The sequence below is a fragment of the Rhopalosiphum padi genome, chromosome 4 (genome assembly GCF_020882245.1).
Source record: "Rhopalosiphum padi isolate XX-2018 chromosome 4, ASM2088224v1, whole genome shotgun sequence".
In the NCBI taxonomy this organism is placed as follows: Eukaryota; Metazoa; Arthropoda; class Insecta; order Hemiptera; family Aphididae; genus Rhopalosiphum; species Rhopalosiphum padi.
The window spans coordinates 7,300,684-7,314,549 of NC_083600.1; the positions used below are offsets into that span (position 1 = coordinate 7,300,684).

Genomic DNA, 13,866 nt, shown 5'->3' on the forward strand with positions numbered 1-13,866 from the left:
AGATCATAATATATCTTATGAATGTTATGATTAAGTATACAGTATACATTATGTATATTTATATACCTACTTATATTTTATATGAATTATATAATTGATATGCAAGTAGGTACGATTATCAGTGATTTCAATAATTAGGTATGGTAATATTAATGTCGATAAGTGCCGAAACATTTAATACAGTTTAAAAAAATAACAAAAATAATTAGTAATAAAAGTTATAAATATTATTTTTTATTATTTATTAATTTTTTTGTTTCAACAAATGTTTTGTTTTTACACGATTTTTAACAAATAAATATTATAAAACAAGTATTTATATATTTATTCAATATTGTTTAAAAATAATTCTTTTTTTTTTATGTTGTTATAATGATGGTATTAATCAATATTTAAAACAATTAAAATGCAAGAACTAACTCATTAAAAAAATTATAATACTATTTTAACAAAAACTGTCTTAGTATGTAGTTCTAGTATTTAAAATTCTTTTACTTACTCCTACTAAAAAACTGATACAACAGTACTTATTGTACTGTAAAAATGATTGTATCATACTACCATCGAAACATAATATTTTAGGCGGTAGTATACCGTGTAGGTAAGGGTGACTTCCATAGTTCCGTACTCATGCATACGATATCTCGCTATTGGTCACTTACGAGACCATTTTAATGTTCGCTAAAAGACAAACGTATTTACGTATCTAATTATAGTTTTTGATCATCATTTGGTCTAATTCTCCTATGATAACTGACATGAAATTGTATTCAGCTTTACAGCGAATTTATTATTTTTTTATTTGGTTGAGAAATATTGATTAAAAGGAATTTTAAATAGTAGCTTAAGAGATTGATGGCTTCGCCACCATGTTCAACTATGTGTACGTATAGTCACCGTCTAATAAACCTACAGGCTACAATATAGTGAAAACCGTTCCATGCGGGTAAGCCGTAAGGACTACTCAGGCTGAAGTACAAGTTAAGCAACCACTAGAAAGAGATTTTGGACTGAGCAAGAGATAACATATTATTATGCAGACGAAGTCTTAATGAGCAAAATTTGTAAAATAATAAAAATTCGATGTCAAATAGAAATATAGTTTTCAATGTTTGTGTCAAATAATGGAATAACTTGCAACGATGTACAAAAAATGAGTACTTTTGTGTTTTTAACGTATAATAATCGTCATTGAGAACCGCTTTATTAAGCTTTAATAATGTTTATTAAAAAAAAAATATTAGTATCTTTACATGATAATTGTTATTATTTTATTAATTTCTTAAAAGAAAATATTTACACACGTATATGTATAATAAGTTAAACTATATAGGTTATGTATTATTCATTAGTCATTATAAAGTTATTTTTTAGGCACGTTTTTACATTGACATATACAATGAAGTGCAACTTAATATAAGGGTTTAAGCACTTCAGAAATATTGATACTGATCAACTATAGTTGACTATAAAGTTACTCTACCTATCCTTGTTCATGATAATTTTTCTTTTTAATATCAAAATATTTATGAGAAATCTTGTAAGTTTTTTGAGTTAAAAACTAACATTTTATCAATATAAATCGTAAATTGATTCAAACTTTGAAAATTTAAATACCTTTGGTACTATTTACTGTTAATATCGCAAAAAATCTAATATTTTTAAAAAATGTTATAACATCTATAAGATATTAATTGTTTATATTTTTTAAATTTTGTGTGAAAATTATTGTTTTTCAAATTACAACGAAAGGTAAACATGCAATTATCGTTTTAAATAACATTTGAAACGAAATATTACCCATGTCCTTTATTATCCTAAAATTTAAGTTTGATAAATCCGATCTGAAATTAAAAGTGACATGACGATATGACTCAAATAATCAGATAGTATTTATATCTAAATCTATGAACTCTATATGACTATATACCTATACCTAATCTATAATATATTATACAAGAGGCGATTCATTACCAAGCATACACAGTACTCACCCTCTCTTTCTTCTCAAATATCTAAAACAGTTCTTAAAAATCTAATTTTTGGAATTTTTAAATGTACTTAAAGACCATAATTTTAAATTCTTGAATTTTTTTTTTTAATTTAAAGTAGTAAAACAGTAGAGATGCGAACTCTGTTCACAAACTTCTATTTCTATCTTTTCTATTGAATCTAAAATATTTAATTAATAATTAATAATCATTGATTATTATGAAAATATTGATGCATCAAAATCCAAATTCAAACATGTGATTTTTGAATTATTTATATTTGTGTAGTGAGTATAATTAGGTAGACTATTATTATTATTTATCCTTTATATAAACATTTTAATATTTGAAACTACTCGTTCAAATTTTTAAATAGGTAGGTACGTTATATTTTCAAAATAATAATCTATTAAATAATTCATAGTTAAAAGGGGGATTAACTTGAAAAAACAGAAGCTTGTATCAAAACGAGATACCCCTGATGCAGTATTGCAGTACAAAAAACATCAGACTGAGTGGATTTTAGGAAGTAGGGTACTTACTAGTTAGGTACTAGATAATATTGAGGTAAATTGTGTTGGCTTAAGCTTATGTGTTTTTACAAAAGGCGTTATATTAACTCGACTTATTTAATAATAACATTGTAAGTTGTATAAAAGAGGGGTCTTTTATCAATAAATGGGTAAGTGGATCAAATAAATGTTTGTTGACTCTTGACTCTCACGTATAATTTAACCTCCCGCTGTCATCGTGAACCCTGTTTCTTAGTACATAGTATATTTAAAACGTTCGGTGTTCGACGGAGACAAAATAAAAAAATAATTATAAATGTGTAATGATGATAGTCATAAACAACAAAATGTATTGACAAAATAAAAATAAATATTATACATTTTATATATTTAACTATTATTTTATTTTTTATTGACTTAATTTTCAGTTACAAGTTAATACGACATAATTGATACATTTGCATTTGTATTTTGTTAATCAGTTAATTTACAGAATTTTTCGCTATTTTCCACATTGGCTAAGAAAAAAAATTAGTGATGAGTATAGGTACTAGGTGTATAGATATTTCCGAGTTCAGATTATTAAAAAAGAACCTTATTGAACATGAAACTATTTAAAATAAATATATACTTATGTGTTATGTAATTTAACTAATGTACACTTAAATTACTCAATAATTCATTATTTTTCCATGAGACTTATAAAAAAGATTGATTAGATTATTTCACAGATTTTAATAGAAAAATTTACAATTACTTAACCAATAGTCACCCATCTTAAAATGTGCTGACACCTGGAATTTTTATAAGTAAATTTCAGTAGTGACAATAACTAGTAATTTGAATGACTATGAAGTATTTACTATGTGATAAGTGGCACGAATAGGAAACATTGTTGGTCACATACAGAGTAATATCAATTTAAATACCATAACCACTCTAGATATAAGTATATAAAATATTAATGATATACCTATCTAAAAATTAATTGAAATTATGAGGCAGACTAACAGAGGTTTTTTCAATAATTGTTGTTTGTGAAAATGTAACGGAGAGAACAATTTTAAATTTCAGGTACTATACTACTATGTAATATATCAATTTATCTTTATTAGTTGAAAAGTTTTAATAATTTGTTCCATCATTTTTTGTAATAATTGTTAGTTTAGTTTGGATATTAAAGTTTAAGTTTTACTATTAATATATAGCAAAAATAGCTGTCTAAGTTTGAGTTTAATATATTTCAAAGTAAAATTGTGAGATAAACTTATGAATAATTTATGAATCTGAATCACTAATTTAATGAAACATGAAAGTAAAAACAATACTTTACTAAACGCAAAAATAATGTAAGTTAAATTTTAATTTTTCCAAACACATTTATTTTCAGAATAAGTGTATTATACAAATATGAATAATTTATAATGTATAAAATTGTATAATAGTATTCACAAAATTAATAAACTACGAAAACAAAATTATTTATGTATCTGCATGATAAAAAATGTTATTTCAAAATTGATCAATACAAAAACATAATTTAACATTAAACATACAAGTATAATTTTGTTTTTTATTTATTATAATAAACAAAACTATACATTTAATAATTACAATTGTAGACCAATTAAATTAGTATCTATTTACATAACAAAAATAGAATACTTTAAAAATGTACTCTTATATCTCACAATGTTGTCAGATGGAATAACAACAGCCATTTTTAGAACTTAATTATCTTCTAAAGAAGGAATTTCATAATTGATACATTCATTGGTGAAAAATGAATGAGTTTAAGTCTTTCTTTGCTCGATTAATCTGTTTTTTTCACACGTTTTTGCTTCGGGCTTTGTGCCTTTTGTTTATCTATAATGTATAAAAAAACAATTAAGTATTTTATTTTACAAAATTAATATTTATTAAGTAGAAATGTATACAGTATTAATAACTCAATAGGATCATTATCACCGATTCACAAAAATGTTTTTGGTATTAAAAGATTGCAAGCTATTATAATTAATATTAATTTAATCACTATGAAAAAGGTTAAGAGGACACATTTTTTATATGTGTTGTTACCGTCTTACAAATGTCTAAATTAAGCAACTAAATTTTCATACTTAAAAGAGAAGAATTTTGAGTGTGCAACATTGTTTTTATTTTTTTTGATATTAGAACTACAAAAAAAAGTTATTAAAGTTTGAAAAACACAAAAATGATTGATTTAAAAACGTTAGATCTTTTTTCTTACAAATGATATAAAAAATGTAAAAACCACTAAAAACGATGTTGCACGTTCACTGTTTTCCATTTTATAATATGAAAATTTGGTTGTTTAACTTGGATTACAGCTTGAGTGGTTCTTAGCCACGTGAAATAGTTTTTACAATGTTGTACATTAGTAAGATGGAGACAACACATGCATATGAAATATTCTCTTAACAGATGCCAACATCCTGACCCTGTGTTGGTTTTTTAATTTAAAAGCAATAAGAAATGGCAACGATGAAAACACTATACTAAATAAGATCAATTAAAACTGTATAATATCATGTAACTTTGTATGTCAACTGACTTTTTTTTTTAATTTTGGTAGAAATTTAATGTTTCAATTTTATTGTTTAAACTTAAAAGGAAAAAAATAAAAACTAGCAAGTCATTATTTGTTATTTAGACCATACTTTAACATTCTTTCTTTTCACAATTTTTTAATTTTGTCTTTAAAAACTTACTTAGGTGGTTTATAACATTCTTAGGAACCCAATCCATATCAATTTGTTTGCTACTTTTTGTTCCAGTTTCCAAATTTGCTCTAGTGCGACTTGGTAGACCACCACCAACACGTTTTTTGCCCACTGAATATAGAAACTGTTGTCCACCAACCAAAAGTAGAACACACGCAGCAGCCATTAAGACATACAAAAACAGAGTTTCACCATCTAAACCTTCTTCAACTTCAATGATGTTTACAGTATCGTTGTATAATTTACTAATCATTTGTTTTCCTTCCTAAATAAATTAAATATTATGAAACAAAATTTATAAAATTTATTAAAACAAACATCTTACATAGTCTCTATAAGCAAGATTGATGCTGAGTCCAAATGGACGTCCGGCAAATGCATCAGCTGGGATGAAAGCATAGCCAAGAGTCGCCTGGGATCCCGGTGGAATAGTTTTTTCTAACAACACAGTAGTGAAATTTTGAATGTGGAAATTGAAATCCATAGGGTAACGAAGTGAAGCATCCAAAGTTTCCAAGACTAAATCATTAGATCCTTTATTGGTAAATCCCACAAGAAATTCAGACAAACGACCAGCTGGTAATTCTAATGAAAAAATAACATAATAAATGATAAAATTAAGAAATAAGTAATAATAAATAATAAGAAAATATAGGATTTAATATTGTGATGAATTTATCATAATTTTATATTATTTTATAGCGATCAAAATTTATTTCCTAATTTTTTACATTCCCCATTATTGATTATAAGTCTAAGTGTCTAAATGAAATTGCATACAATTATGCGTTTTCATATTATTTAAAAATGTATACCTAAAATGATTAAATTAATATACTAGACTTAAAATAAAAATTAAAAATAAAGCCTTAAACAATACTATTATCAATGATAAACAATACATGGAAATTATTAATTATTATTAAAAATCTTAACATATGCATAAATACATTTTTTTAATTTTAAATATTTGTATTATACAATCTATTCAATAAAGTAGAAGAATAAGTGAATGTGATGATGGAAAAAAACTCGTTTTATAGAATGAAAAAGCTTCCTCCAGTGGAGGAATTTTTTAATAATCTATACTTTTATTTATAGTTTTTGTATTTCAGTAAAAATGTAAATTAAATTATCACACTGTAGAATAAATTTAAGACTTAATATATTCACGCATAATGGTCGTATTTTAATTAGAACAACCATCTAAAGATCATTAATAATGTGATGTTATAAACCTAGGAATTTTAGATACCACTTTATGAAAGTGTTAAGCTTTAAACACTGTATAAGAGGAGCGCAAGAGATTTATTTACCAATGCTGGCTTTTTCTTCGAACACCGGTTTGGTGAACAGCAAGTATGTATCAGCATCTGACTGCTCCAAGTCTTCGATGGTAGACTCATCGCCATCTGAATCGACTAATCCTTGGTCCTCACTGACAATCATCTCTTCGTCTGCGTCAATCTCATCTTCGGCACGCACGACACCTACAACACATACAGTATTTGGGTCAAGATTTTGAAAAATGAAACACGTCGATCACCAGTCATTGGCGCATCGCTCGCATCAGCAACAATTAGGTTTAACTACAATAGGTACCTGTGGACGCGGCAACCAAAGACAAGCACAGCAATATCCATTTGAACTGCATCTTAGAATTATCGGACTTCTCAGCACAGGGCAAACAAAATTCGAACGTCGAAAGCGCAACGACTGAGTGAAGACCGTATGAAAGTAACGGACACGTCTAACAACCACGGCACCTCATCGTTACGAGTCCACACACAGTGGCCAATGGGCTTAATGACGTTGCCGGCTGTAGTTGCAGACGTGGAAAACGTCACGGCACACGGGACGATTAGCAGTCGGTAAGTCAGGATGGCAAACATAATTTTTTCGTTTTCACATTTCTTGTGGTAGTCAGAAACTGACATTATATACCACGGTCTTAGAATTTAACTGATAACTTATGATAAACGTTTCAGTACGGAATACATTATAGAGTAGTACTCTATGATACAAATACAAATGTCAGAATAGACAGATCACTCAGATAGGTACCTAACTATGACTGTATATGATATTTTAACTAATATAACTTCAGAGTTCAGATTTTTTTATAAGACAATATAATAAAATATATTATGCTACGTGGTGATACCGATATACCCATGGCCCATGGGACACGAAGACTAACAATTAGGCAATAGGGCTAACCGATTCTTAATCTTAATTTTTCATAGATGAAAGATCTAACTTGAGTATAATATTATCTTAAATTATTGTGATCGTGATCACGGTATACTATATGACTAACGACTAACGTGTACCATGACTTATAATAATAGCCGCGGCTATGACAAATAAAATAAATAATAAGTTTATTTGTTCATGCCGCCAAGAAAATATTTTAAATTTAGTATGTCCCATGACAAATTATAGATTTTTTAAATATTTTGTCATGGGGATTGTCCTATTCATTTATGATTTATTTAATATTTAGTATTAAATTCGAATTTATTTATTAGTTATTAATTTAGATTATCTATACCAGGGCCCAGGGGACGGCAATTAAATTCTATAGCAGTCCAGATAATTTGAAAAAAAAATGTTTAAGGGCCAGATAAACCTTAAATGCTAGTTAATAATTATTCTGTTATTGTGACTATTATTGTAAACAGCGATAAATTCCATCGTAATTTCCAAATACATAAAAAAAAATATCAAAATATCTATCGTGTGTAAAAAACCAAAATTAAAAAAATATTTCTGATTCTGGCGGTTCAATTATTTATCCTCTACGGGTCGAATTTGGCCTGCTTATAGCCGAAATGCCGACCACTGATCTATACTTAGTTGTTATTGTACCCAGTACCCACTCACCACGTTTTAAATATTTAAGGTATAATATCTTAAATCGTGCCACTCACTATGATTCCGTTGTTTACTTTAGGCACTAGATGGCGCTGCCGTTACGATTTATGTTTTTAATTTATTTTTCATGGTTTATCGCGTCTGCGTTACTGCTAGTCTACTGGGACCGCTGCGCTGGATAATAGCTTCATTCTCAAGTTTTCATTTTATTTTTTATTGTACGCTCATTTGCTTATTGTAATCGCTATTACAGATTAAATAATTTTCCAAATCAAAAATAAAAAAGGTAGTCAAGAACTCAAGTGGGTACCGACGGATGCCAGTTCCGCTTTACCGATTAGGTGTTGAGTGGGTCACTATTATGGGTTAGGTTTAATTAAGTATTAATATTTAATAATTATAATAGTATATATTTTTACCATATTATATCAACTTATATAATCCAAAATGTAATAACATATAATATATCTAAAAATACCGTATAATAGTTTAAATAGATAATATCTTAATTTTCTTAAAAGTGTCATTACGTATTTATAATAAAATTATTAATAATAGAATATTTTACGTAAATTTTTCATTTTCAGCGAATATTATTTTTAAATTATAACATATTAATAATAAATATCATTATTTATCGTTTCAATAATTAATTTCACCCAAATTTAAACTTAAAACGTTTATAAAACATAATTGTCATTAGATATTTTTTAGATTTTATGGTTTCAGTATGAACTACTTTATTAGTTTACTTATGAGAAATATTGTATTAATTATTCAAATCTTAAATATACAAAAATAAGTTTATGAATTTCTAACGATAAAATAATTGGAAACTTTTTTTTTTGACGTATTTTGTTCAAATTTTAATTCGAAATGGACAAATGCATGAAAAAAACTGCGAATATATATTTTTAAACAAACTAGAACAACTTATGTGGAATTTTGTTTTTAATTTTCAAAAATGTTGACCAAGCAAATAATTTTTTATCGATAAAAAAATGTATTATGCCTATAAAGTATTGTATAAATACATATCAGATATTGTAATATATTGTAACATAAATTAAAATTGTCTCATGTAATCGAACTAACATTCAGTAATCAAGTATTTAATTTTAATATTATATTTTTTTTGAAATTCAACAAAATATCAAAAATTGTTTTAGGAGAAATAATTATTTACGGATGAAAATTTACATTTATCAAAAAAAACTAAAAAAAAAAAAAAATAAAATTTTCAAATTAATACGGTTATTCATTCTCAGGTTATATCAAAAAACTCAATTTGCGTAAAAATAACCGATTATCTTTTTTTTTGTTTTCTTGATTATAAAAATAAGTACTGGGTATTGCTGACTTTTTTTTCGACTGGGAACTCAAATCTAATAAAACCTTTTGTAACATAATGTTAAAAAAAATTGAATTGTATACAATAATTGTTGGTTTAATATAATTTACAGGTAAAAATAATTGATTATATTTAGTAATTTATTTAATAGTGAATAAATTTGCAATAACTTATAATTATATATTGATTCTAATTACTACCTAGGTAGGTATTTACAATCAAATACATAATGCAATAATTAATATTTGTATATAACTTATAGTAGGTACTATATATAGTACTCAAATAGTTGTTATGGCTATTTGTGTTTTAGTGTTTACTATAAAATACTGTCATGAATCATAATATATATATATTATAACTTATAAGTTTATAATAGTAGGTTGTTGCCTACTTGCTTGTTCACTTCTTGTTGGCATGTACCTAATATGTATTATATTTATTCAAAAAAGTACACACATATATTTATATGTATACTTTTATATTTATATTTATATAATATAAACTATAATGTGTACCTATACCTAAGAATTAATAGCATATATATAATATATAAATATATTTATATATTTGTTAATATATACATATGAGTATATGACATAATATGTAGGTAAGTAGGTATAATACGTACTAATTGTACTAACTACTAACGTCTAATAGTGTTATGGTAGTTACAGTAACGTTATAAATAAAAACTTGGGTTTGTTAATTTAATTTCAATATTAATATAATTTTAAGTTATTATTAATAGAAAGGACAACTGCTTTTACTTCTTACGTCGAAGAAAGTAAGAAAACGCAGAAAATAGAAATTAAGAGACTTTTCACTTTTAAAATTTTAAGTGCATGCAATTTTTAGTATATCAATATTATATATGAATACTCTTCTTAATTAAAGCTACTTATTACTATTACCATAAAAATGTAATTAAATACAATATCAGAGTCAATTTTGAATAATAAATTGACAATTTTATATCAAAAAATAATAATTTTAAGGTTTTAAAAATAAACCTATTCATTAATACACCAAAGTACTGAATAAAAAACGTAAACATTTATTTAATGCCATAAAAGAATTTAATTAAGAATCATTTTAAAATGGATTACACAATTATTATAGATATTCAAAAAGATAATATTAAAATTCAATTTAAATACATTTTTCGATGGCACCATATATACATCATAATTCATAATATCATACATAGCAGGTACTAAAGGTATATAAAAATTAAAAACAAATAAATTAAAAATCACAATTATTAAATTATCATTCATGCTAAGAATTCAAATGTTCATGATAGGAAGTGGTAATCAATATTCAATAGTCTGAAAATCTGAAATATAAATATAATAAAATTGTATTATAGTTAAAATATTTACATATTTAAAAATTATTTTAAAATAAAATTTAAGAAATTTTAACAAGTTTAAACCAAGTCCTTTTCTTTTGTGTAATACGAAAATTCTTATTATATTTAAGTATACGTAGTAAATATAGTAGCCAGTAGATACCTACTACAGTATTACCTGTATTTTTTTTAAATTTAATTTAATTTAAATAATATTTGATAACTTTTGATATTTTTCTAATGGTTGTGACTTTTTAGTTGTGAACTTATAGTGTAGTCCGTGTATACGATAATTTTTAACAAAACTATAGGTATATATTATGTAATTATAAATTATATATTTAAAAATCTAAACAAGGCACGTACAGGTTTAAAAACATAATTAATTTCATAATTTGACAAAAATGATGAGGACCCCCAAATTTTTGTGTACTGACAGTCTGTATTAAAAATATAAGAGGAAATTTGATTAAATTTTAGGGGATGCTAAAATATTTTTACATACAAAAAAAATAGTATGCCGATCAATATATTTTTAATAACATAAGGGCTCATTAAGCCCATTCCCCAGATACCTCATTCATAATCTTCATTCATGAGTCTTAAAATTATATAATACTATAAATAACAAAATATAAACACTAGTTTTTTTCGAACGAGTTATTACTACTTAGTATAGATATAATACAGTTTTAGGGCCATTCTAACTATGTCCGGTCAAGTGTCAGTTAACGCTAACCGGCTTATAACAGATTTTATTACTAATATAATTCCGCTGGTTAAGTTTCCGTTAATACTTAACGTTGCAAGAACTATTTAACTGTTTATTTATATTGAACAATATTATATAATAAGCCATTAAGCATCATGTAACTGCGGACTCCGGTGATAGTCCAGCAAGTATAAAATGGAATTCATTATTTAATATTATAACATTATTTTTTATTTGGTACATCATGTATTTAAATCAGGAACTTGTACCTTTTGTTTTTAACCAGTCTCGTTGCTAGTTATATGGTTTCAGTTTTTAAAAATTATAAATTAAGGGTTAAATTAATAGTTTTGGTTATTTTATCTTATTTATTATTTGTTTAATTTGTATATATAATTAAAATTATACCGTATATTATTAAGTTACTTAGAATTTTTAATTATTTAAAAATAACTTGTGTATGTACAAAAAATTATTGCTATTTTTTGAATTATTCTAAAATTTGATTTATAATTTAGAAGTTATATTATTTTTGCTACCTATACCCGTAGTTGTGTTTCATAATAATTTATATTATTTATCTGTATAATTTTTTCATGATAACATTTTTACATTTTACGATAGATATACAATATACTTTAATTGTTGTCCTATATCGACACTTACCCTCGGTTAGAATGGCTGCCCGACTGCGCCGAACTAGCCGAATAACTGGCCTGGAACGGACCAAACCCGAAACTGGCGGACTGGCTGTTGGCTCCACTCTGGCTGTGGCCGCCACCGTGGCCTCCCGAGAAACTTCCCGCCGATGCGTAACTTCCCGCACCGCCACCACCGTGATGTTGTGGTTCCTGGTGGTGATAGTGTGGTTCCTGGTGGTGGTGGTGGTGGGGTTCCTGGTGGTGGTGGTGGTACTGTGGCTTATGGTGTTGGGGCCTGTGATGATACTCAGGCTCGTATCCATGCTCTTCCTGGTGATGATGGTGATGCTGTTTCTGGGACTTGTACGGCCTTTCGTAACCACCAAAGATGCCGAGGAACGGACTGGCTGATCGGACGGGCCTAACCGCCACGGGGTCGACTTGCACAGTTCGATATACGGACAACATCGGTTCGTTTGCGGAATCAGCCATCACTTGGGTCGACACAAACTGGTTGTACTGGGCTGAAATGCATGTATACATATAATATAGGGTTCGGTTTTTAATGCTGCTGCAGGTACTAATAATAAGGTATACTTCCAAAATATTCACATAAATAATGTACCAAAAATATGTGCTAAAAAAACTAAAAATAATTAATAAAGATATAGGTACTAAAATTATTTATTTATTAAATGTATGGCTTTATGTGACAATGGAACTCGTATTGAAAATAAATTACTTTTTATACTATAAAGCGGTATCTTAAAAATTAGAAAATTTATATTTTGTAATTTTGTATTATTTTATTTTACAACTGGCCATCATTATATTCGTATACCAAAGTCATTTGCGCGCTATTTTGCAGGTATTTTTTTAACACACGCTATTTAAAATAAAGACTGATGATTTATGATGATACTTAGAAATGTGTATAATTAATAAATTATTATATTATATTTTACCTGGTTGTACTTCTTCGGACACCGGAACAGGTACGGCTCTAGCGAACACCGCTAGTATGGCGACGAGCATAAAGCCACTGTAGGTAAACATTTTCTGTGTTACAGACATGTTTTATTTCCTATATTTTGTTTTCGTGTCGAAGTCTCCTAGGTCTAGCTAGACTTGCACGTTGTGCTGTTGTCGAATGAAAATGAAAACTATAACATGGCGAAGCAAACCACGCCGTTTTATAATGTTCCCACCAATTTGCAATTAAGGTTTTTTCAATGTTCAAGGATAATGATGATGATGGTATACGTTACAACATATATATTTGGCGGCATATTATTTACGATTCGTGAACCGGTCATCGTTGTTATTTAAAATACATCGAAAATATTTGGCTTTACTACGTCACTATCATATTAAAATAAATGATACATTTTATGGCATACGTATTTAATACCTATCTTTATATAGCTATACAATAATAATATATTATTATACATTGGTAGGTATGTATTTTGCACGTCTTACAATTAAATACTATATAATTAACTTATACTTATACGTCTTTAAACATATGCGTGCATATTGATTGTTTAATACAAAACGAGTCTATTTATAGTATTTTTCTCATTTTTTTATTATACATATACACGATATGTTATACATATTTATTATAATCTAAAATTATAGCCTCATCCTAGGTCAATAACACTTTCTGTTCATGTTCATA

At 26.7% G+C, this 13,866-nt stretch overlaps 2 protein-coding genes across 2 annotated transcripts; both read right to left on the reverse strand.

The window, feature by feature from the left end:
• Window positions 1–3,848: 3,848 nt before the first annotated feature.
• LOC132929969 (translocon-associated protein subunit alpha) lies at window positions 3,849–7,060 on the reverse strand. Its single transcript, XM_060995626.1, has 5 exons — window positions 6,850–7,060; window positions 6,564–6,737; window positions 5,573–5,832; window positions 5,236–5,512; window positions 3,849–4,369 (listed from the first exon to the last, which is right to left on the reverse strand). The coding sequence occupies exons 1-5, from the start codon at window positions 6,899–6,901 to the stop codon at window positions 4,317–4,319; spliced, it is 816 nt and encodes a 271-aa protein (XP_060851609.1). The 5' UTR covers window positions 6,902–7,060; the 3' UTR covers window positions 3,849–4,316.
• A 3,449-nt stretch (window positions 7,061–10,509) lies between these two features.
• LOC132930147 (protein disconnected-like) lies at window positions 10,510–13,355 on the reverse strand. The gene is made up of 3 exons (XM_060995844.1): window positions 13,148–13,355; window positions 12,208–12,706; window positions 10,510–10,814 (listed from the first exon to the last, which is right to left on the reverse strand). The coding sequence occupies exons 1-3, from the start codon at window positions 13,254–13,256 to the stop codon at window positions 10,799–10,801; spliced, it is 624 nt and encodes a 207-aa protein (XP_060851827.1). The 5' UTR covers window positions 13,257–13,355; the 3' UTR covers window positions 10,510–10,798.
• Between the last annotated feature and the right edge of the window lie 511 nt (window positions 13,356–13,866).

Bases quoted from the DNA above. Each gene is read 5' to 3' on its own strand.
- LOC132929969 (XM_060995626.1), bottom strand. From the start codon at position 6,901: ATGCAGTTCAAATGGATATTGCTGTGCTTGTCTTTGGTTGCCGCGTCC. The intron at 6,738-6,849 runs GTACCTATTGTA...TATGTGTTGTAG, and splicing joins TTTGGTTGCCGCGTCCACAG to GTGTCGTGCGTGCCGAAGAT. The intron at 5,513-5,572 runs GTAAGATGTTTG...TAATTTATTTAG, and splicing joins ATCTTGCTTATAGAGACTAT to GAAGGAAAACAAATGATTAG.
- LOC132930147 (XM_060995844.1), bottom strand. From the start codon at position 13,256: ATGTCTGTAACACAGAAAATGTTTACCTACAGTGGCTTTATGCTCGTC. The intron at 12,707-13,147 runs GTAAAATATAAT...CATGCATTTCAG, and splicing joins GTCCGAAGAAGTACAACCAG to CCCAGTACAACCAGTTTGTG.